The sequence below is a fragment of the Capricornis sumatraensis genome, chromosome 15 (assembly GCF_032405125.1).
Source record: "Capricornis sumatraensis isolate serow.1 chromosome 15, serow.2, whole genome shotgun sequence".
In the NCBI taxonomy this organism is placed as follows: Eukaryota; Metazoa; Chordata; class Mammalia; order Artiodactyla; family Bovidae; genus Capricornis; species Capricornis sumatraensis.
The window spans coordinates 82,030,396-82,053,938 of record NC_091083.1 but is presented as its reverse complement, the minus strand read 5'-3'; the positions used below and the strand labels follow the sequence as shown (position 1 = coordinate 82,053,938).

Below are 23,543 nucleotides of genomic sequence, written 5' to 3'. Positions count from 1 at the left end.
CCAAAGGACAAGTAAGCCGGAGAACCACCATTCTTTTCTTTGTTCTTCGGTCTCGCCTTCTGGCATGTAGGATCTTATTTCCCCGACCAGGGATCAAACTTGTGCCCCCCTGCAGTGGAAGTGCAAAATCCTAACCGCTGGACCACCAGGGAAGTCCCTTTTTAAAATTAATTATTTTAAATTTTTTCCACCATTCCAAAGACACAAGTGAATGATGCTACAGCGTGAGCCTTCCCCAGTTCATCTCTTTGCTACCAGTGGTCTCCTGGGTAAGACCACCGATTCTATTTCTTTCCATTCAACAAACATACCCTTGCTGGACAGCCTAAGAACCCCCATCTCTACACCCAGAGATGCAGTTTGTGTGTAGTAAACAGCATGTGTGCAAGCCAATGCCCTGGTGTCTCCGCGGTTCCCTGGGAGCCACGAGGAGACCGTGGGTGTACACAGGGCACACTTCCTGCGGGAGGGGTCACCGCTGCAGCCACCCCAGCCCTGGTGCCCACAAGAAAAGCACAGACCTCATTGTCCAGGGCGCTCCTCCAGGTCTCCTATGCCCGCTCCTCGGGCACATCTCCCCCTGGAAGAGCCTTGCTGATGAAACACTGACCGTTGGCATGTGTGATGGTGTTGCTCCCTGGATGACCCCATGAGGAAGTCTTTCTGGTTGAGGGGCCGACCTCCAGCAGTCAGGCTTGGCTTGACTTGGTGCTTTGAGGGAAACTTGCCATTCTCCTGATGGAGTACACCTGCCCCCAGCAGCCATCTCTCTACCTCCTTCCTCAAACTCGGCATCACGGGCCAACAGCAAAGCACAGACGTCAGAAGTCCCAGTAAAGAAGGCAGAAGCAAGCCTCGGGCCACCGGCCCTGCCCAGCTGCTTGCAAGGCTAAAATGTATCCAGATGGTGCTTCCTGATAAGACAAATTTTGATGCTTTGATGTCTACAGCAAACACACAGGGCTCAGAGAGGAAATTCTGTGACAGCTGCTCAGTCATAATTGCTTTGAATTCTTGTAAACCCAAAGATGGTTGTGCTCTTGACCAGGACACAAAGCACAAAGTGGAATTTTGTTTTAAGATGGAGAGGGAGATGCCCTGAGGCCTCCAGGTGCCTCGGTCACCAGGTTGTCTTGAAAGAACTGATAATCCTGAAAACAGACCCCTTTGGGGGCATCTGCCTGGCTTCTCACCTCTTCTCTGGAACTCCCCTTTTGACCCCAAGAAGGAGCACTTTTGTGATGAATGGACATTGAGTTTTGTCAAATGCTTTTTCATGCATCTATGGAGATGACCATGTGAGTTAGTAATCCAAGTGTGTTGCACTGATTGATTTTAAGGTGTTAAACCCACCTTATATCCCTTGGAGACAGTCCACTTGGTCATGGTGTATAATCCTCTCTGTTTCTGGATTCAGTCTGTTAATAATTTGCTGAGGACTTCTGCAAATGCAAATACCACTGAGTCCAGGCATGTAAAGAAATTAATGAGATAATCTGGACGCAAGGGAAACATGGAGAGTGAGCCCCTTCTAAAGGGACTCAACTTTATTGTCTGGCGAGAATATGAACCTAATACTGCCATATTTTAGTTTCTGAGTAGAAGCTGGAAATCCAGTTCTTTATGAGAAATGTCCTGATTTTTAATTGCTAGAACTTACTTTAATCAAATTTTTTCAATAGGGAAACATCAAAATATCAAAAAGTATAAAATAAAAATGGAAAGTCCACATCTCACCAAAAGCAAAATGTTCACCATGTTCAAATATTTGTTTATCCTCCCAGAGAACTTCAGCACTTTCCTTTCTTACACAGATGATAGCATATCATGTCCTTCCTCTTCCACTTTGGTTTTGGGGATTCTCCACACCAAGTCGTAAAGAACTCCTAATCCAACTTTTACATCTCCACAGGATTCCCCCCACCCACGCATGTGTGGAGGTACTATAACTGAGCCAATCACTAGTTGATGGACACTTAGATTCTGTCCCATCTCTTGCTATTTCAATGTGCAGTGAATAAATTTTTGCATTTATCATTTCTCTTGTGTGTGTATATTGGGAGACTAGATCTCTAGGGATGGAACTGGGTATGCACAATGTCTGAGGGCACATACATTTCTAACTTTGATAGGCACTGCCCATGGACCTCCATGAGAATCGTGTCCCACCACCAATGTATAAGAATGCACCTTTCTTCAAGATTTCACCAACAGTGTCATCAAAGACATTTTACTTTTGCCAGCGTGATAAACGAAAACTAAGTATTCAATACTTTCATACTCGCAGATTGAGGTTCGTATCTTTTCATATTTTGAAAATGCCTTTCGCATAGTCTTTTCTGTGAAATGCATATTCATATTCTTTGCTATTTTGGGGGGGTTTCTTTCCTCTTATTTATTTGTAGGAGATGTTTATATATTAGGGGGATTATCCCTTTGCAGTACAAGCTTCAAATATATATTCCTAGTTTGTCATTTGGCTTTTGCATTTGGTTAGAATTCTGTTGTTTTGTTTTCATTTTTTTTTTTTTTTTGGTTGGATTTTCTGCTTGTTTTTGCCCTGCAGAGGATTTAAACTTTTTAAATATCACAATTTTCTTTTATGGCTCCTGGATTTTTTATGATTCTCCAATGTTTCTGCCTCCTTATTCTATAAATTCATTTTACACATTGAACTCCTCCTTAATCCATTTGGAATTTTGGAAATGTTCCTGGTGTACAGAGTGAGGTATGGAACTCACTTTATTTTTTCCAGATGGTAACGGCGTTGTCTCAACATGAAAACAATTTTGAAACAGTTTAGGGCAGACCACATGGTTCTGCCAACCTGTGGGCCACCGTTCTGAAACCTCTTGCTTTGGACAGATGTGAAGTTCACATCCGTGGGGAACATGGGAATGATCAAAGGACTTAGCTCTTCCGAAGACTCACAATGGCCTAGGTTCTGGCGCCCCTGTCCGAAAACAGCCACCAAAGAAAGAAAAAGACAAAGATCACCTTTTCCCTGGCTGCAAAGTGACCCTGGCCATGGGCTTTGGGTTTGACCCTCCAAGGGGTTTGACCCTTGGTAGGTTTGACCCACCAGGGCTTTCGTCAACTTGCTGGGAGACATCCGACACTTGCTCTGAAGATGACGCCTGTCAGGGTACCTGGCCCCAGGCCAGCACCTTAGCCGCTCAGAGGACCGAGGTCAGCGATTCCTAGCGGGCCCTGTGCCCTGGCTCGCCCTCCTGCTCAGTGTCTCCAAGCGTCCCTAAAATTTCATTGTTTGGCACTGCAACCCCAGGAAACTTGGGAAAACCAATTCTAGCTCATGAGTCACCGTTTCCCCATAGATGCTGTCAAGGAAACTCACCCCTCCTCACTGCCCTGGGGGTGAGGGGGTGACCCCCCCAAAGAGTCCCCAGACAGCAGAGCCGGCTTAGTGAAGTAGGACTCCAGCAGCTCTCACTCTCCATTGCCTCGGTCTTACTCTGAAAGGTAGGGCTGTTCCCAAGGCCCGGGCCCTTGGATGCCAACAGCCCACCGAGAAACGCAGGCCGGTCAGCCCTTCCCCGGCCCAGCCCCGTCACCGTCACAGCCACCTGCTGCCCAGCGCCCATCACCAGGCCCTGACGCAGGTCATCGCTCCCTCACTGCACCCCCAGAGGCAGGCGCCCTTATTCTCTTCCTCTTACTGGGGAGGAGGCTGGGCTCAGAGAGGGCAAGCCACGAGCCCAGAGCCACCGGCCCAGAGCTGCAGGAGGCGAGGGCTCTGAGAGCCAGGCCCGCGGGTCTCTACTTCAGGACACTTCGTGGCTGTGGCTTAATCACGTGACCCCACCCGCCTCTCCCGGTGACTCGGTCCAGGCTTTGGAAGGAGAAAGAAGCGTGGGCGTCTCCAACCATCAACATATGCCCGGTTTTCCAGAAATGTGTGCCCTCGCTGCTTGTCTAGAAAATGAACTTCCCCTCGACTCTCCGCTCTCCCTCAGCAGACCGGGGCAGGGGGAATGATCTAAGCTTCTTCGTTAAAAACAGTCCTGCTCAATATAACACAGCCGTGACAATGAACGGTCAGCAGCCACAGGGATGCTGCCCACAGACTCGGCGGCGGCCGCTGGAGCGGGCACAAAGCCGCCACGCTGAGCCTGCATACGCCAGTCCGCCTCCAGGGACAGAACAGACGCCCAGACAGCAGCCCCGTGTGCGCTGTGAGTTGTCAGGATGCTGTTAGCTCAGGCGGGATGGGGGGTGGGGGTGGGGCCGGGTGGGGGCCAGGGGAGGGTGGCTGGAAGCGAGCAGGAGGGGCTTCGGACAAGGAGTGCAGACTTCTAGATGGGGTGAGGGCCAAGCAGATGTGTTCAGTGTGTGAAGGTTCAGTGACCTCAGCACTGGATTTATACTTCAGTAATGGATAATAAGATCTCAACGTTTTAAAATAAGTTTACAACAATTATCTGTATACAAAAACACTGGCTCTACTTGAAACAAGGGCTTCACTTAATATCTTTTTATTTTAAAAAGTATTCTAAAATTGACAAGGCTCAACTTTTTTTTTTTGCCTTGCTACTACTGCTCTCTTGCCTGATTCATGATGTCAGATTTCCTTGAAACTTGAATGCAGGTCTGTAGTACAGGTGTGTGTGTGTGTGTGTGTGAAATTTGAATGCAGGTCTGCAGTACAGGGTGTGTGTATGTATGTGTGCCTGTGTGTTGAAATTTGAATGCACGTCTGCAGAACAGGGTGTGTGTGTGTGGTATGTGTGTGTTGAAATCTGAAAGCAGGTCTGTAGTACAGGGTGAGTGTGTGTGTTCATAGCCCTGGGAAAGATTCCAGAAACTAGAAATATCCATCACCAAAGTGAGGAACCCAATGTTTCGGGATGATAGCTCAAAACCCATCTACATGAGGAGAAATTAAAGCAAATACCCTTTGGGAGACCTCAGGAAATCCTAAAGGTCTAGGCATTCCACTGGGCATCTGAAGGCCAGAGCTGTGCACTCCCCTCAGGCAAGGGGCTTTAATATAAGCAGCTTTTGAGGAGCTGGCTTGACTCGGCGGCAGGAGCACCCATCAAGGAAACATTTACACCAGGTGACCTCTTGACACTTTATTGAGATGGTTCACAGGGCCAGTGGGCACTTGGGTTCAGACAAACCAGCCAAAATAGATGGACCTGGAGCCATGCACCCCGGTGACACCTCCCAATGCCCCCACAATTCCTGTGCAAAGATATTCATGTCCCCACAGCCCATCACCTGGGGTGACCAGCTATCCCCAGGGGTGACCACCTTGTCCAGACCACCAGGCAGGGCACAGCTGGTGGAGGAGGCCTTCCCAGCTCATCTTGGAGGCACTGCCCAACCCCTGGGTCCACTTCACCAAACCCCATGCGCCCCCGTGAAGCAAGGGGAAAAACTCAGAAAATGAACCCACAACAATAAAAGAAAAGATCACATCTGCTCTGCACACAGATTTCACTTCCCGACGCCCGGATGGCAGGATCGAAGCGCTCACAGACGCCTTTGGCAGCTGGGGGCTCGGGGCATCACCTCTCCCACGTCCACGGGAAAATAGTCCTCCGTTCTGTACAACGCGGGCAGCTCGAACGTCGGGGCCACTGGTGCCCATCGCTTCTGGAAGGACAGAAAACCAGGTGCCCGGTCAATCATGTGAAGCCACTTGTTCTGAGGCCCAAGAACTCCAGTCGCAGGAGGACCCCGCAGGGAGGGAGGTCCAGGTGAGCAGAGGCCATGATTCTTCACCAAGAATCGCGGTGAGGAATGAAGAATCAATGTCACAGTGCCTGCGACAGCCAAAGCCAGCCCATCTGACACCTGACGGGGACCGACAGGGCTGGTCCCTATGCCCAGAGCTCCACAGTGTTTGAAAGGACAGGCGGAACAAGGTTCTGGGAGGATGGCTGAGAACGCAGCTGCACCTCAGGCCATTGAGTGCGAGGAAGGGGCACTTAAGACCCGCAGCAGTGGGAGTCTAGACCGCACCTCAGGCCGCCGCTGGGGGATCTGGGGTCGGCGATAGTTCTGTGAGCGCCCGTCTGTGCTCCTGAAGGCCGGGGCATGTGCGTGTGCGTGTGCGTGTGTGTGTGTTTTTAGTTTAAGAACAGCTTACTTATGTCTCATGTGGGTTTTTGTGGCAGGGAGATTGGGGAGGGGAGACTTTCCATCAAGCAATGGTCTCCAAGCTCTCCTAACCCTGCAGGTTACATAGGCATCTCTGGGTCAAACCGGTTTCACAGAGGACCGCCCCAAACTGCTTCTCAAACGCAGCTGTACATGGGAGCCCCTGCGAGAGTCATGGATGCTTATGCCCAGGCCCCGCCCCCAGAGCCTGACGTCGTCGGTCTGGGGTGTGGTCCGGGCACCTGGCTATTGCAAAGCTCTCAGGTGATTCTCAGTTAGAGCCGGGACCGATCCCGTGACCTGCTCGGAGGAGGGAAGGCCTGCAAGGCTCCCAGGTGTACCTGGCAGGCAGATACGGGCATTAATGTGGGGGTCCGGGGGGCAGAGGGAGGAGGTTCTGCACGTCTCCACCTAGGGTACCTCTGACCACCTTCTGGTCCTCCCACCCCCACCCGCAGCTCCCTCTGCTGTGTGAACTACAAGCCACCTCCGCCCCCAGGGCCTCCGCCCCCAGGTCCTCCGCCCCTGAGCCCCAGCTCCGCCCCCAGGTCCTCCGCCCCTGAGCCCCAGCTCCGCCCCGCCCCGGGCCCCGCCCCGCCCCCAGCTCCACCCCCTGGACCCCAGCTCTGCCTTCAGCCGCCATCGGTGTGGGGCTCCGGTCCACGGTTAATAGCTCCCCCAAAGCTCAGCACCCCCATGAGCCCCGCACTGCCCTGCGTGTGCCCTCATCTGCCCCATGCTTGTCCCCGCAGCAACACCAGGACCGCCCTCCCCACTGTGGTGGGGGGCGATGGAGACAAAGCCCAGGAAGGTGCCTTACCCGCCCCCAACTCCGAGCACCTGTCCCCTCAATTCCTACCTTACACATGCTCGCACCCGGCCAAGGGCACCACTGTGAACAGGACGCAGCCCCAGTCATCAGGGGCTCCCTGCTTATCCGCAGACAAGGGAACCACTGGGAACACACCCCCAACGTGAGACGGGGAATACGGGAGGGGGCACCGGGACTCTCGGCGCCCAGCTCCTGCAGGGGTCAGAGGTTCCCAGGGGCTGAGGACTTAGGAGGGGCTGTGGGGGGGTGTGGAGGGGAGGCGGTGGGAAGGGTGGTGGCTAGGCTGCAGACACCCCGTGACCGTGTGGACAGTGCTGGGGGTGTGCTGGGCCACGGGCACCAAGGTGGATCTGTCTGGAGTTAGGCCGGGTCAGTGTGTGGACAGGAGGTTGTAAACCAGGGCCAGATGACGTGTGCTCTTGGAGGTCCTACTAAGAACTTTATCCTAAGAGATCAGGAGAGAGACAGAGCGGGGCAGGGAGTGTGTGTAACGAGATGTGTTTTAGAAAGAGCAGAGACCAGACTGGAGGGGAAAGAGGGGACCACCGTGGAAGCTGTTACAGGCAGGCGTCCCTTCAAAGTGAGAGTGGCCGGGTTAGGGGTGAGAAAGAACAGACTCTAATGTCTGAGCCCTGAACTCCCCACTCCCCACCAGAGCTTGTCTCTGTGCAGAAAGAAACCACCAAAGAATACCTTATCTACCTTATTTCAGATAAGGTAGAATGCACCCAGGCTCCAGGGCCTGCATACCTCCCTGAGTCACCACCACCCACATCTGGAAAGCTGGGACCAGCAAGCAAGTCACCTTGGAAAAGGGTCTGCCTCACGAAAGGGAACATTTAACTAGCAAACGCCAGGTCAGCTGCTCTGGGCTCAGCCCGCGTGGCGGGGTGGGGGTGGGGGGTGGTACTTGGGCAGCATCTTCCTAGGCTGCCCCCCACCCCTACGACTGGACTCGAGTCCTCCCATAGCACCATAGCTGGGAAAGGAGCCCCAAGATCCTCTCACAGCCTCAAGAATGCCGTCCGTGGATAAGCCATCATTTTAGATAATCCTCACCCTCTTTCTCCTGAGATCTGACTGCTGTAGTATCCAGAAAATGCAACAGGCAAGTAATGACAGGTCAAAGACCAGCTCCCTCGTCCTGACACATGGCATGGGGGCTAAAGTGCACCGTCCTCTCCTGATCTCGGGACCCAGGGAAAGGGGCCAGGCCAGAGCTGGTGTCCCTGTCCTGGGGATGCCGGGCCTCTTGACCCCGTTCTTTTCGTATTTTTAAGACTATTTATTTATCGTATGTATCTGGCTGTGCTGGGTCTTAGTTGTGGCACGCGAGATCCTCAGTTGTAGCCTGTGAACTCTTACTTGCAGCATGTGGGATCTAGTTCCCTGACCAGGGATCAAACCCCAGCCCCCCTGCACTGGGAGCTTGGAGTCTTAGGCACTGAACCACCAGGGAAGTCCCTCCATGCTCCTTCTGAAATGGTTCTCCCAACAGGGATGGGGCTTCTGCACCCTCTCTCAAGGAGACAGGCTCCCGGAAGAAGGAGAAAATCCATATAATGATGAAGGAACCAAGGAGGAGGAGTCCTGAGAGACCGCGAGCAGCTTTAAATAAAATCGTACCTTTAGTTCCAGCAAGGTCTAGAGCAAAAAGTGGGGGCACTTCTGCTGGTGATGGAGCGGAACTGTCCTTCCTGCATTCAGGAGGAGGAGACGGATGCCCGGAGAGGTGAGCCTTCTGCCGGCACCATGGGTTATTAGAGAGTGGCCGCCTGTGCACTAGCAAGAAGAAGCCCCTCACCCAGACCCCACAGGGGCTCACGAGGACGAGACATCCCAGACAAGCTTGCTCCCCTTTTCCATGGGGGCCCCCAGCCTGGGAGATGGCGAGAGACACCCTGGAGGCCAATTTGCCCCTCCACACTGGCCCTGGGCCCAGCCCCTGACAACTTCTTGGGGCACGTGGGAAATTTGTGGGAAAGTGACTCACAGCTCGTCAGAGCTCTGGGCCTGCAGTCAGTTGGGGGCCGGGTTGGGGCCCAAGCTGAGCCAGGGGCTCCGAACATGGCCGCTTCAGCCCTTGATGCTGCTCTTGGAGGGCAGGTGGGCAGGGGATGCTAGTTCAGCCTGTCCAGCTTCCACGTCCCGCGATATCAGTGCCTTGATGGTCCTGAGGGGCCCCTGGTGTCAGCTCCCCAGCCGAAGGAGGGGTGAGAGGAGGCCCGACCCACCCGGGCCATGACTGGTCCAGGGGTGAGCAGGTGACCCAGGCTCGTCCAGTTGAGAAACAGGCTTGGGGCTCCATACTGGGAGAGGCATGCTTTCTGCCCTCGTTGGCCCTTCCCAGGTTCCTGCGAGGACGGGCCATGAGCCTGGCGGTCACCTCTGCCACCACGCTGGCGGTCACCTCTGCCACCACGCTGGCAGTCACCTCTGCCCAAGAAAGAAGCCGACGCAGGGGAGTGGAGCTGGGAGGTGAGGCAACACAGAATCCCAACAGGATCACTGGAGCACCTGGATCACATTTTGCCCGAGGTTCGTGTTACCTCGTCAGTGTTGGGCTGCCCTGGCGGCCCAGACAGTGAAGAATCCACCTGCAATGCAGGAGACCGGGGTTCGATCCCAGGGTGGGGAAGATCCCCTGGAGAAGAAGGCAGCCCACTCCAGTATTCTCACCTGGAGAATCCCATGGACAGAGGAGCCTGGCGGGCTGCAGTCCACGGGGTCGCCAAGTGTCAGACATGACTGGGCAACCAACACACACTCAGTGTTACCTTGGGACTTTTTCTGTTCATGAGACCATGGGATTCTCTTCTTTTCTTAAGCCAGGTTGACCTGAGTGGTTGCCACTTGCAACGAAGCATCCTGCCTAAAGCAAATAATAAATCCGCAGCCGTGCAGGGAAGCGCCTGGAAACCAGTGGGGAAAAGTGGCAGGTGAGGGCTGGTGCTCGAAGCTGCAAACAGCCGGGCACCCCAGATGCTGTCTGGAAGAGCAGGACCACACCCTGCTCAAGTCCACACCGGCCCCAGTCCCGGGCTCCCCAGGATGCCAAGGAAACCCAGCTCTCTCACACCCATGCTTTCTTGGATTCTCAGGACGACCTGCAACAGAGGGGCAGTACCCAACTCAGAGGTCACATAAGCCAGGGAACCACGGAGCTGGGGTCCACTCAGGCCTCTCTGGCTCCAGGTCACCCCTGCCCACTGCCCCACAAGGCTCCAGCCTCAAACCCAAATCCTGGAGAATCTTGGAGGGGACTTCTGAGAGCATCCCTGCCCATCCCTGGCCTGCAGCTGATGCTAAGATGCTTCTCCAGGGGCGGCCAGGTTCGCAAGGAGGACTGTTCACCTCCCTGAGGCTTCATCCCCCGCCCCCAGCCTGTGGGCGAGAAGGTTCCAGCAGGGGGGAACCGGATGGGAGGAAACCTGAGACCACAGGTCCAGGGCTCTGCCACCCTCCCCCAGGCGCCCAGCTGGAGGAGGGCCTCTGGAGCTGGGGCGCCACTCCGGGCCTGGCAGGCCCTCCCGGGTCTGCCCAGCCTCCCACGTCTTCCTCACTTCCACCCGGGACCCCCGCATTCCCAAACCCGCAGCCCACACACCAGACACACACCAGTGTGTGTGTGTGTGTGTGTGTGTGTGTTGGCTTGGTTGGCTGCATGATTTTTAAAAACTGGAATTAATTTCAAACATGTTGAAAAAAATCAGATTTCTCAGAAAAACCAGCCTGCCAGCTAGCTTCTCTTGGAAAATCAGATGATCTGGAAGCTCCCGGTGGCTGGGCTGAGGCGCCCCTTGCGGGCGGCCCCAGGCCCCTGGCGGCTGTGTCGCCTTTCCAGAACCCACTGCTTCTGGTGGTGGATGCTTCGGGGTTGCTCCCCTGGGCAGGCTGCACCCCCGACCAGCTCCTCTTCTGACAAAGCCCCCACCAGACCGCTGCAGCACGTGGCAAAGGAAAGCCTCAGGCCAGCCTGGGTTCAGGGTCTCTCCTGTAAAGCCCCCCACCATCCCGAGTCAGAGCACCGTCTGCTGAGGCTGGGCCCAGCCGCCTCAGGGCTTCATCTGCCCAGTCCCGCTCCCAGAAATCCCCCACGGCCCTCTGTGAGTCCCGGCCCCCTTCTGTCTCCCTCTTGGAAGCCCCAGCTGCATATTCCCGAGCCTGGACTGCTTTCTGTGCAGGCCAGGCTCGGCACATTTGTTCTGCAAAGGGCCAGACAGTAACTGTTCACAAGCCCCATGGTCTGGGTCACAGCTACTCAGCTTTGCCTTTCCAGCACCAAAGCAGCCATAGGCGATGGTAAAGTAATGGCGTGGCTGTGTGCCAATAAAACTTTATTTACAAAGATAGGGGCAGGCCCCATGGACTTCCCTGGTGGTCCAGGGGGTAAGATGTCACGCTCCCAATGCAGGGGACCCCGGGTTCAGTCCCTGGTCAGGGAGTTAGATCCCACACACTGCAGCTAAGAAGTTCACATGCCACAACTGAGACCCAGCACAGCCAAAAAAAAAAAAAAAAAGATGGGGGCAGGCCAGGTTTGGTATTCTTAGTTTGCCACTAAATTAAATCTGCCTTCCTAAGTAGAACAGGCATAGCAAAGCCATCCCTGTGTCTCCCATGCAAGTGGGCACCAAGCTAGAGGCTGCCAGACACAGGCTGCAGGATTCAGGGCCGGGCCCACCTTGCTGCTGTCCCCAGGCCAGAGTGATGCCTGGTCAGCGGCTCTTGAGACGTCACTGCAACTCCACCCTGTCCCAATTCACTAAGCATCCTCCACTTCACAAGAAACACCGCACCGCCATCCCACACGTGGGCCGGGTTCTGAGGCCCCAAGGTGTGGTTAACTTCTGGGGGGCAGAGGCGCCAGGCTGACCATGGAGGCAAGCTCAGGTGGCCAGAGACTCACCCTCACCCGCCAAGTCACCAGGCCCCTCCAGCCCAGGGGCCTTGGAAGAGGCCCAACCTACTGAGTAAACAGCAACCTCACCTCCTGTGACCCTGCTCAGCATGCTTATCTCTAAGCCTCACAGCACTCCTGCAAGGTAGAGCTTTCCCATCCTCTGGAGCCTCACTTTCCTCTCTGTCAAACGAGGATAATGCCGTCGACTTCACAGAGTCCTGCCTGGAGCCCAACAGTGATTCTGGAGGTGCTGCAGCCCCCTTGGCACTGTGAGGACGAAAGCCACAGGCTCGAGGACGACAGGGCAGTAGCTCGGAGAATCAGCTGGCCGTTCAGGACTTCCTGTCACACAGGGAAGCAGCACAAACCCTACCTGGGTAAACCACGTCAGTCAGGTTTCTATCGCGCAGCCTGACGGAAGCGTGCTATTACGCTCACCATCACTCCAGCGAATAGCAAGCTGCCCACGGTCATGCAGCTAGTAAATGGGTGGAGCCGGGACTCAACCCTGGTCGCTCATATGATGAACAGAATGATCACCAAAACAGTGAAAACTTCTGGATCTCAAAATTGTTCCAAAAGGTAAAATGGAATTCCAAATAACTGATGTATGCATTGCCCCCTCCAGAAGCTCCACCCCTCTTGCGTGGGGGCTGCACGTGGTGACTTGCTTCCGCGGAACAGAGTAGGGGAGAGAGAGGGTTGGAAATAACCACCGAGGAGAGATACCTGGCAAACCCCGCCTCGGCCAGATAGTCAAGGTCAACATCACCCGTGCTACGTCAGGTTAAGAGCAGGGGCCCTGGATCTGCTGTGACGAGAAGAGCACTTCACCTCTGTGGTCTCCCCCTAAAACCCACAACCCCAACCTAACCACGAGGAAAACATCAGATCAGCCCTAACTGAGGGACGGAGTACAAAATACCTAACCAATAATCCTCAAAACTGTCAAGGTCATCAAAAACAAGCAGAGTCTGAGAAGCTGTCATAAAGCAGAGGTGGTTAAGGAGACACAACGACTAACTATAATACAGAGCAGAAAAGGGCACTGGGGAAAACCAGCAAAATCCGAATAAAACTTGGGAGATCAGAGAGATAGCAGTGCATCAAGGAGGGTCCTTTAGCTGTGACTGCACCCCAGTCAAGCAGGGCGCTAACAAATAAGGGGAACTCGGTGGCAGGTACACGAGAACTCTGTATTATCACAGCAACTTGTCTCTAATTCCAACACACAAAATTGTGTTGGGTAGAGGCAGGGCAAAGCAGGCAGACAGAAGAAACATCTCAGTCCATCAGGACAGACCCAGCCCCCAGCCTTTCTCATCTCAACCACAGTGATCAGTAATGAGCTCTTCCTGAGTGCCCAGCCCACAGCGGAACCTACAGGCCCACAGCCCGTTCACGTCCAGCTGCTGAGACAGGTGTTCCTAACTCCCATTTTCCAGAAGAGGAAACGAAGGCTCACAGACACACCTGCCCAGGATCGCCCCTCTGGGAACTGGCAGGGGCCCTGGGGGTGACTGGGGCAGTGAGCTGTGCTCTCGCCCAGGACTTGAGACATCCCTCCAGGATCTGCTTCCAACCTTGGACCCTCAGGTGCCCCCCTCTAGCCTATTCAGAGACAGCAAATCGTGGCCTTTGTAGCATCCGGCCCACTCACTTGACAGAATCAGTTCAGTTCAGTTCAGTCTCTCAGTCGTGTCTGACTCTTTGCGACCCCATGGACCGCAGCACGCCAGGCCTCCCTGTCCATCACCAACTTCCGGAGTTTACTTAAACTCATGTCCATTGAGTTGGTGATACCATCCAACCATCTCATCCTCTGTCCCCTTCTCCTCTTCCCCTCAATCTTTCCCAGCATCAGGGTCTTTTCCAATGAGTCAGCTCTTCGCATCAGGTGGCCAAAGTATTGGAGTTTCAGCTTCAGCATCAGTCCTTCCAATGAACACTCAGGACTGATTTCCTTTAGGATGGACTGGTTGGATCTCCTTGCAGTCCAAGGGACTCTCAAGAGTCCTCTCCAACACCACAGTTCAAAAACATCAGTTCTTCGGCACTCAGCTTTCTTCACAGTCCAACTCTCACATCCATACATGACCACTGGAAAAACCATAGCCTTGACTAGATGGACCTTAGTTGACAAAGTAATGTCTCTGCTTTTGAATATGCTGTCTAGGTTGGTCATAACATTTCTTCCAAGGAGTAAGCGTCTTTTAATTTCATGGCTGCAGTCACCATCTGCAGTGATTTTGGAGCCCAAAAAATAAAGTCTGCCACTTCACAGGATGGGCTGGTGCAAATTATAAAATGCATTACCTGCCACCGTGGAGGCATCAGGATGGTTCAAGTAAACACCGCGCTCCTGTTTCTCCTGAACAATGCAGCCACCTGACCACGCTGGGCCCATTTTCCTGTGGGCTGTGGCGACTCAGACCCCCTGGATGCGGCATGTGCCATCTGGTCTGCCATGGGCCTGCCTCACTCGCCCTCAGGACTGGCCAAGCCCGTGGGCATCCGGGCCGGCAGTGGCTCCGGGCTCACGTCACTGTGGGGCTGTGGATGCTTCCAGTCCTATGGCCTGGTCCCCTGGGGGTTGGGGGCCAGCCTGGGCTGCTGCTGGGACCAGCAGCTGTGCCCTCAACCCGGGGGCCCCCTAGGGCACACCAGCGCCCGGAGTCAGGTGCGGCCCCGGGGCTGTTCTGTGGGGAAGACCACCGGCTGGGAGAGGGCAGGGCAGGGCATGTGCCCAGGGTCACACAGCTGCTAAACGGCAGAGCCGAGCGCCAAATAGGCTCTCCCGAGCTCCTGGCAGCGGCCTCCACCTCGGCCAGCCCGCACACCCTTCACCCGGGGCCCAGCCTCCCTTCTCAGCCCCCTCAAGGCCTCCTCAGGCCCCACCCACCTGCCCTGCCGGCCACGCCTGTGTCTGCTGCAGGGCCTCCAGCCTTCCAGAACACTGACAGCTGGGCAGAGTTGGAGCAGAGCCCCTCCCATCCCTCTCGAGCAGCCCCTGCGTGTCCAATCCTGCCCGCAGGGTGGGCTGGCCGGCCCCACGGTGGCCGCATGGAGCAGCGCCCCTGCCCCCCAGCCCCCGGCTCCGCCAGCCCGCTCAGCACGGCGGTGACGGAGACAGGCCTGGGGGCCCTCAGCTGGGACAGCTCCGGTGCAGGGGGGACCCCAGAAGCAGGGACGAGCTGGTGCAGGCTCGTGAGAGGCCACGCTGGCCCTGGCGGCTTCCAGAGCCCTGTGGATCCCACTCGTAGCTGGAGGAAAAGTGTTAACGTGGAAACCAGCAGAGGAGGAGCCCCCAGTTCTGCCAAGACACTGGCGACCAACTGCAAACTCACATGGGGTCTGGGAGGCAAGACAGGACAGCGGGTAGACGGAGTCACGGCACGGCCCCCTTCAGAGCTGGGTCTCTGGGGGCTGCCTGACCCCTGCAGCCGTGGCCTCTCTGCCCTCCCGGGCCATCTCCTGGAGGAGGCGGGTGTCTGACCTGGGCTTTGCTTCTCATCAGACGGCCACTGAGGCTAACCGTCTAACTACTGTGCACTTACACGTATATATGTTAACTGGGCACCTGCGACATTTCAGAGACTTAAATCTGCAGATCACAAAGGCCCTTTACAGATGAGGAAACTGAGGCTTTCAGGAATCCCCTGGCAGTCCAGCGGTTAGAACTCGGTGCTTTCACTGTGTAAGGCATAGGTTCAGTCCCTGGTGAGGGAACTAAGACCCCACATGCTGTTTGGTGCGGCTAAATGAATAAAAACACACAGTGAAAGCAACGTGAGGCTCTGGGGGGGAGCCTGGAGCAGAAGACGGATGAGAAGGGAAATTCTGGTGAAATCCAAAGTTCCGTGGAGAACACTGGACCAGTGTGGGAGGTCTTGGTTTTAACAACTCTCCTAGGTGGTTGTCAACCCACCTGTCACGTGAGGTGACAAGAGATGGGGAGACGGAACAAGGGGAGTGCGGAAGCTCTCAGGAGTACCATCTTTATAAAAGGTTTTCTGCAAATCTAAAATTACTCAAAATAAAAAGGTCAGTTAGAAATATACACACAAAGTGCACTCCCAGCAGCACACGTGAAGGGCTGAATGCACAACACAGGTGACGAGCTATTAAACAGTCATACTAATGTCCTAATGATGACAGTGATGAAGGCGGCAGCTAGACCTCCCTTCATCTCAGATACTGCTCAGGATAGTCCTGGACCGGGGCTGGGACTGGGTATCAACCCCGTTTTACTGAGATGCTGCAAGCTTAAGCTCCATGCAAAGCATGACATTTGCAAGTGGCGGGCAGGGCCGGCCAAATGGCTTGATCTGATGCTCTGCTGTCACTGTTTTGAAATTCTCAGTAAGTTGAATATTTCAGAAAACTTTTATTCGCCTATTTCTGGCCGTGCTTGGTGCTCCGTGCTGTGCTCGGCCTTCTCACCACGGCGGCTCCTCTTGTCGGGGAGCTCGGGCTTCAGGGCGCGTGGGCCTCCATCGTTGCATCACTCCGGCTCACAGCTGTGGCTCCTGGTTGCTCTGTGGCGTGTGGACCCCTCCTCCCAGCCCAGGGGCCGAGCCTGTGTCTCTGGCATTGGTAGGCGGACTCTTTACCACTGAGCCACCCAGGGGAAGCCCCTCTCAGTTAAGTCCTGACAGAGCGGCCCCAGGTTTTCACCTTGCACAGCCCCCGCCAATCCTGCAGCGGGCTGCGGTGACAAAGCCGGATTACAAACTGGGATCTGTGTTCTCCATCCTTAGGACAGTCACATACGGTCAGCTCCGTGCACAGCGTGGCGCTCCTGGTTGAGAAAACCTCATGGGGCCAAGGGTGGCTTGTGGGAGCAATGGTCGAGTTTGGGGAGGACCTCAGCGGATGGATTTGGCTGCAGCTGGGGCTGTCCCAGAACAGATCAGGTAAAAGAAGATGCTTTTCCAGGCCAGGGCACCAAACCAGCTGCCCACGGCCAGTGGCCTCCCTGTCCCACTGGGGTTCTCCACGTCCATGTCTTTGAGCCCAAACCAACAGCTGGCCAGGACCCAGCAGCTGGTCACGGTCTCATCAGAGCCATCCTTCTTTCCCTCTGATGCTGATTTTCAACAGAATCCTCGAGGCTTCGTTGGCTGACCTCGAAGGTGGTTGACTCCATGAAAGGATGTTGGAAACAGCACCAGTTAGCTCTGGGAAACAGCAAACACAGACACAATCGAACCGTTTTGTCGGCATCCCGCACGTGGGCAGCTGTTCGTTAAACAAACAAGCCATCAGGGTGAAAACCGAGGCAGCCACCAGGACTGGCAGGCATCAAGCAGCTGCCCATGGGCCTGCCTCTCACCCCTGCTCTTTGCCCAGGACTGCAGGAACCTGCTGCAAGGCTGCCCCAGGCCGGCACTGGGCTCCTGCCCTCCGACCCCAGGTGGGTGGGTGGCCTGGGAGCCTCTGACGGTCACTGTCACCACACCAATCCCGTCCCTGTGGCCCCAGAGGCCCAGACACGGATCTCACAAGGCGCTTTCACAGAACTCAGCTCGCACACTGTCCTGGTCGACGAGGACATTTTATCCATTGGGCCCCCCGAGCGTGAAAAAGGATGTTTTCCAAAGTCTGCAACATAACATTTGAGAGCAAGAGAAAGAAAAAGAGGGAGAGACGGAGCTTGGTGGAAACAGAGATGAACATAATTAGAGACGGGGGCTTCCCTGGTGGCTCAGTGGTAAAGAGTCCGCCTACCATGTGGGAGACCTGGGATTGTTCCCTGGGTTGGGAAGATCCCCTGGAGGAGGGCATGGCAACCCACTCCAGTGTTCTTGCCAGGAAAATCCCATAGACAGAGGAGCCTGGCGGGCTACAGTCCACGTGGTTGAAAAGAGTCGGACACGACTGAGCAACTAAGCACAGCACACAGCCCAGAGATGGAGACTCGGACAAAGGGAGGTAGAAACAGGAACAAACAAGAAACAAAGGAGAGAAAAACACGCAAGAGCCAAAACGAGAGAGAGAAGATGCAGCGACGAGAAACAGGAGCACTCAGAAAGAGAAGAAATAGATGGGAAGGAGGGAGAAGATGGGGGGATGAGAAAATGAGAGACAGGAGGAGATGGACGCGCCGAAAGCCCCGGCAGGAAACGGGGGGCTGCGGGGGGCGGGGGGCTCGGGTGAGGACCAGGGAGCAGACGTGATGGGAGCTGGGGCGTCGGCCCTGGGATGCGGGGCCTCCCCAATCCCAAACCCAGGCAGTGTGCCCGGCAGGGACACAAGAAGCTCCCCGAGTCACCCCACCCTAAACCCCATCCCTTTGTCCAAGAAATAATAGTATTCTGAAAGGACAAAGGCTGGTGCAGAAGACAGGGAGGTCTGGGTGTAGCAGACTCCATCTGGCCTGAGGGACAGCACCAGGCCCTTCTCTCATCTGACTCAGGACCCGGGAGAAACCTCTGGTCTCCCCCTTCCACCCAGGGGCGGTGCCCTGTCCCGGCTGCAAAGCCAGAAAGAGGAAGAGAGATTCCGGGCCGCCCTCCGCCCCCCACAGCCAGCCCAGGCCTCCAGCCCCACAGCAGGGGCGCCTTCCTTCTCTTCTCTTCCGTGACTGCATCCACGGCGCCCAGGAGCGCCTGGTCCACGGCAGATGCTTAATCAGCAAGTGCACGCTCTGCCTCCAGGCTAAGCCCTCAGGCTCCTCTTGGAACCCTCCAGCCCTGAACCCCACCATCGCATCTCCAACCCTGGTTCCGCCTGCCAGCACACCCAGAGGCCACCCGGATGAGAGGCCACCCTGACTCACGGCCACCTGGATGAATCTCCGGGGAATTATGCTGAGCGAGAAAAGCCGGTCCCCAAAAGTGACACGCTGTATGATTCCATTTATAGAACACTTCTGAAACAGCCAAATTTTTGACATGGAGGACAGAGTGGTGGCTGCCAGGAGCTGGGGAGAGGGCCGGGGGAGGGAAGGTGAAGGTGGTCACAGAAGGACGTGAGAAGCCCCTTCGGGGCTGGGACCGTTCAGCCTGCGCTGTGGTGGAGGAGACAGGAACCTCAACAAAAGAGATCTGTACAGAACAGATCCAACTGTACAGAACTTAAAACAAGTGAGTACAGGTAAACCTGGGGAAACCCAAGGGACTTCCCTGACTTCCAGTGGTTAAGACTCCCTCTAAAGCAGGGCGGGGGGTGCTTTGGGGCTTCCCAGCTGGTGCTAGTGGTAAAGAACCCGCCTGTCAACGCAGGAAACGAGACGCGGGTTCCATCCCGGGTCGGGAAGATCCCCTGGAGGAGGGCATGGCGACCCACTCCAGCATTCTTGCCTGGAGAGTCTCACAGACAGAGGAGCCTGGCGGGCTACACTCCATGGGGTCGCAGAGTCAGATACAATCGAAGTGACAGCACGCACGCAATCACGCAGGGAACTAGAATCCCACACGTCATGTGATGTTGCCCCAAAAAACCCAGGGAGATCCAAGAGCAGCAACAGATTGTATCAAGGTTGATATCTCAGATGTGATGTTGTCCCACAGTTCTGGAAAATGTTACCATTTGGGGAAAACTGGGCAAAGTATACAAGGGCGCTTTCTATCCTATAAATTTTTATAACCGCATGTGAATCTCTTCACTGTGTCAATGAAGAACTTCAATTAAACACACACACGTTTCCCCATCTCCACTCTGGCCCCCGGTCCAGGCCCCCAGCGTCACCCTCTGGACCACCCCAGCAGTTCCAGCCTCCTGACCTCCACCCTTGCCCTTCCAGCATCTCCCCCTGTATCTCAAAACCCTCCAGGGCCCGGTCCTTGCACGGACCCCACGACCTGCTCCATCCACTTCCCCCACCTTTACCTCTGGGTCCAATGCACCGCCCACCAGGCCCGCCACCCTGCCCCTGCCTGAGACGCCTGCACACGCCCCTCCTTACCTCCTCCAGGGCCTCACTGTGCTCCATGTCTCCTTCTCAGGGAGGCCTTCTCTGACCACCTCCTGCCTCCAGACCCACGTCAGCCGCTCCCTCACCTCCTTCCCCTCCAGGGGCACTTCATATGCTACACTGGGCTATAGGCTGTTGGAGGGCGGGAACCTTCTCTGCCCTCCCCGGTTCCGAGGATCTGAACCAGCATCTGGCTCAGATAGGTGGGGGATGATAAGTACTTGTTGAATGAATGAATGAAAAAGGAGGTGGTGGGCAGAGATTTGGCATCAAAGGAGTTAAGCCTGGCCCAGGGGCTGCGGAAAAACGGGGTAAAGGGCTGGGGTTGCCCACGTGGTGGCTCCTGGAGTAGCCAAGGCCTTCAGAGGAACAGAAGGGGAGATTTAGGGGAGGAAGAGCCCAGCACAGAAGCGGATGGGCGGGCCGGCCTCCAGGCACAAGCTCTCTAGGTCTCCCGGAGCAGAAGCCCGAGGTACGCAGGGACAGCATCCAGGACAATCCCAGCAGGCCGGGCCACGCTGTCCAGCCCACCCCACCCACACACTCTCGAGAACAACAAACCGGGGTGGGTTGGAGGCTGAGCTTCCTTTCTGGGGCCTCTTGGGGGGCCCGAGGACAAGCCGTAAAGGCTTCCCACCACCTGCCCATTGCCTCTGAAGCAGCTCAAGCCGCCTGTGGGAACGGGGATGGGAGTGAAGGCAGGGGTCACAGAGGACCTCCGATTGGCACTTTTTTTTTTTTAATTGAAGGATAATTACTTTACAATACTTTGATGGGTTTTGCCATCCACACGAACTGGCCATGGGTACACGTCTCCTCCCTTTGGAACCCCCTCCCGCCTCCCTCTCCACCCCATCACTCTCGGTTGGCACAGAGCGCCAGCTCTGGCTTCCTGCGACACACATCAAACTCCCACGGCCGGTTTCACCTCTGGCAATGCACACGTTTCAGTGGCGTTCTCTCAGGTCATCCCACCCGCTCCTTCTCCCGCTGTGTCCAAGTCTGTTCTTTCTGTCAGTGTCTTGTTTGATGTCCTGCACATAGGGCAGTACCATCTTTCTAGATTCCATATATATATACATTAATATACAATATTTGTCTTTTTCATACTTCTCTCTGTAACAGGCTCTAGGTTCATCCACCTCATAAGAACTGACTCAAAAAAGTGTTTCTTTTTATAGCTGAGTAATATTCCACCGAGTGCCTGTACCACAACGTCCTTGTCCGTTCACCTGTTGATGGACAGCTAGGCTGCGTCCACGCCCAAGCTATTGTAAACAGTGCTGCCGTGAGCACTGGGGCACGTGTGTCTGCTTCGATTATGGTTTCCTCGGGGTATATGCCTGGTAGGGGGATTGCTGGCTCAGGTGGCAGTTTTATTCCCAGTTTTTTAAGGGGTCTCCACACCGTCCTCCTTAGCGGTGGCACCAATTTGCACCCCCGCCAACAGTGTGAGGTAGTCCCCTTTTCTGCACACCCTCTCCAGCACTTACTGTCTCTCAACATCCCCTCGAAAGCCCTCCTTGGAGCTGCCAGGGCTGAGAGCAAGACCCCTCCCCCTAGCACCGTAAATGAGGCCCCATTTCCAAGTTCCTCAGAGGCCAACAGCCCCTCTGTTGAGCTGTGCGGCCTTGGCCAAGTCGCTTAACCTCTCTGTGCCTCATCTGTCTCACCTGCCAAGAGAGCCAATAGAGTTTCTACCTCCCAGGCTGTTTTACCCAAATCTCCCCACAGTGCTTAGAAAACTAACTCCTCGATGAATGCTGGAGAATTCCATTATTTATTACTGCCCTCTGAATTTGTTTTTCTTTTCAAATTGGACTATACTTGATTTTCAATGTTGCCTTCGTTTCTGCTGTACGGCAAAGTGAATCGGCTATCCTACACCTGAAGCCACTTATTCTGTCGTTTTTTTATTCTTTTCTCATAGGTCATTACAGAGTACTGAGCAGAGTTCTCTGTGCTATACAGCAGGTGCTTATTAGTTATCTATTTTACATACAGCAGGGTGCATATGTCAGTCCCAATCTCCCAATTTATCCCTCCTCACCTCATCCCCTGGTGACCACAGGTTTGTTTTCTACATCCACGACTCTACTTCTGCTTTATAAATACATTCACTTGTGCCTCACCTGTTTTTTTAGGCTCCACACGTAAGTGATATAATGACGCTTCTCTCCGTGTCTCACTTATTTCACTCAGTCTGACAGTTTCCAGGCCCGTCCATCTTGCTGCAAATGTCAGGCCCCTCAATTTTCTTAAATGATGTCATTAGCTTGTGAACAGCTCAAGTGTACAGTTTTACAACACTGCGTTTTTTTTTTTCAGTGTTAAATGCATTCAGTTTCAAAACATGAGTATTTAAACTAAATCACAACTGTGGAAGCCAGTTCTGGTACTGCTTTGATTTTTAATTCCCAACGACCCTCAAAACCTATCCAGCACACTTCTCAGCCCCTAACAAGCATGGCTTATCATCACTGAGGTGACCAGGCTCAATGGAGATGCTCAGGAATGCCTCCTGGCCAGACAGGGACAGATCTCTGGGGCCACACTGGGCACCGGCCCTGAGACCAGCCCCCTGGCCCACGGCCTCCCGATTCTCCCCCAGGAACGACTCCTGTCACCTGCATCCCGCCTGCCCACCACCCCTTCTCATGCACACTCCTGGGAGCGGTGCTCGGGGCCTCTGGAGCCAGGTCCAGCCAGCTAGGAGCCGCCAGACACAGGAGGGGATAGGGCAGAACTGGGCCACAGTGCTGAGACCCCCGGCCCAGATCACCAGGGGCCACCTCCCACGCGGGGCTCAGTTAGGTCCATCTCTGCCCCGGCCACCTCCCTGCTCTGACTTCTCACTCCATTGAAAAGCCAGGACTCCCCACTCTTCGACCAAGTTTCCCCGGTTACTTATTAGGACTCTCCAAGTAACAGGAACTTTGGCCTTGACATTACAACATGACAAGGTGCGATGGTATCAGCCGGAACAGGCACCTGGATGAATTTACTGCTTAATGAGACGTGGCTTATTTTCCCGGCAGAAAGCTGACCGTGAATGGAGCCAAGTTGAAGAACTTCCCAGGCTCCTTAGGCATTAAAGGATCACATTTTCTGCAGATGCCTCAGCCCCAGCTACAGGCATCACATGGGTTCCTACACCAGGAGGGACTCACCCGCTCCATCCATCACGTCACCTGCAACCTGCAGTCGTGGATGGGAGCTGCTGGTGCTCTGCCGGGGCCTGCCTCGCTGAGGACCGAAGTGCCACGCAGTGCCGAGCTGATACCACACACCGGGCACCGTCCCCTCCCACGGCCCTTTCCTGGCCCCTCTTCCCCAGCTTTCCGCTGCTCACAGGAGCCAGAAGCACGCATCCCACCCACAATTATCTGCTCTAACGCCCCCTCCGAGTCTACTCTCCAGGGTGAGCGTGAGCGGGGGCAGGGGCCAGTGTCATCACTTCTGCACCTGTTAGTACCCAGCTCACCACCAATGCCACTAACAGCGCCCCCACCAGAGCCTCCCGCACGCTAAGCACACCTCTGCAGGACCACCCTCTGCCCCCACCGCTGCCAACTGTGGCCCTGCTTTATGTCCAACAAGGACCCCCGGGCTCTGAGAGCAGGAGGTGTCCTCGGTGCTGCCCAGGCAGCAGACGCAGTCTGGACACAGAGCCGGCCTGCCCCTCCAGTCCCCACTGGGAGCCCACTCGGGCCCACAGCCTTTCTCTTTCCAGCTGAGGAGGGAGGGTCCCAGTGAGAGCCCTA

General features: G+C 55.2%; 1 protein-coding gene across 1 annotated transcript in view; it reads right to left on the bottom strand.

Moving 5' to 3' along the window:
- Positions 1 to 5,173: 5,173 nt before the first annotated feature.
- BCAS4 (breast carcinoma amplified sequence 4) overlaps positions 5,174 to 23,543 on the bottom strand; it is a 59,318-nt gene continuing 40,948 nt past the window's right edge. Inside the window, exon 5 of the mRNA XM_068987773.1 lies at positions 5,174 to 5,619. Within this exon, the coding sequence (XP_068843874.1) occupies positions 5,497 to 5,619 (123 nt within the window). The 3' untranslated portion in view covers positions 5,174 to 5,496. The remainder of the gene's footprint in view (positions 5,620 to 23,543) is intronic.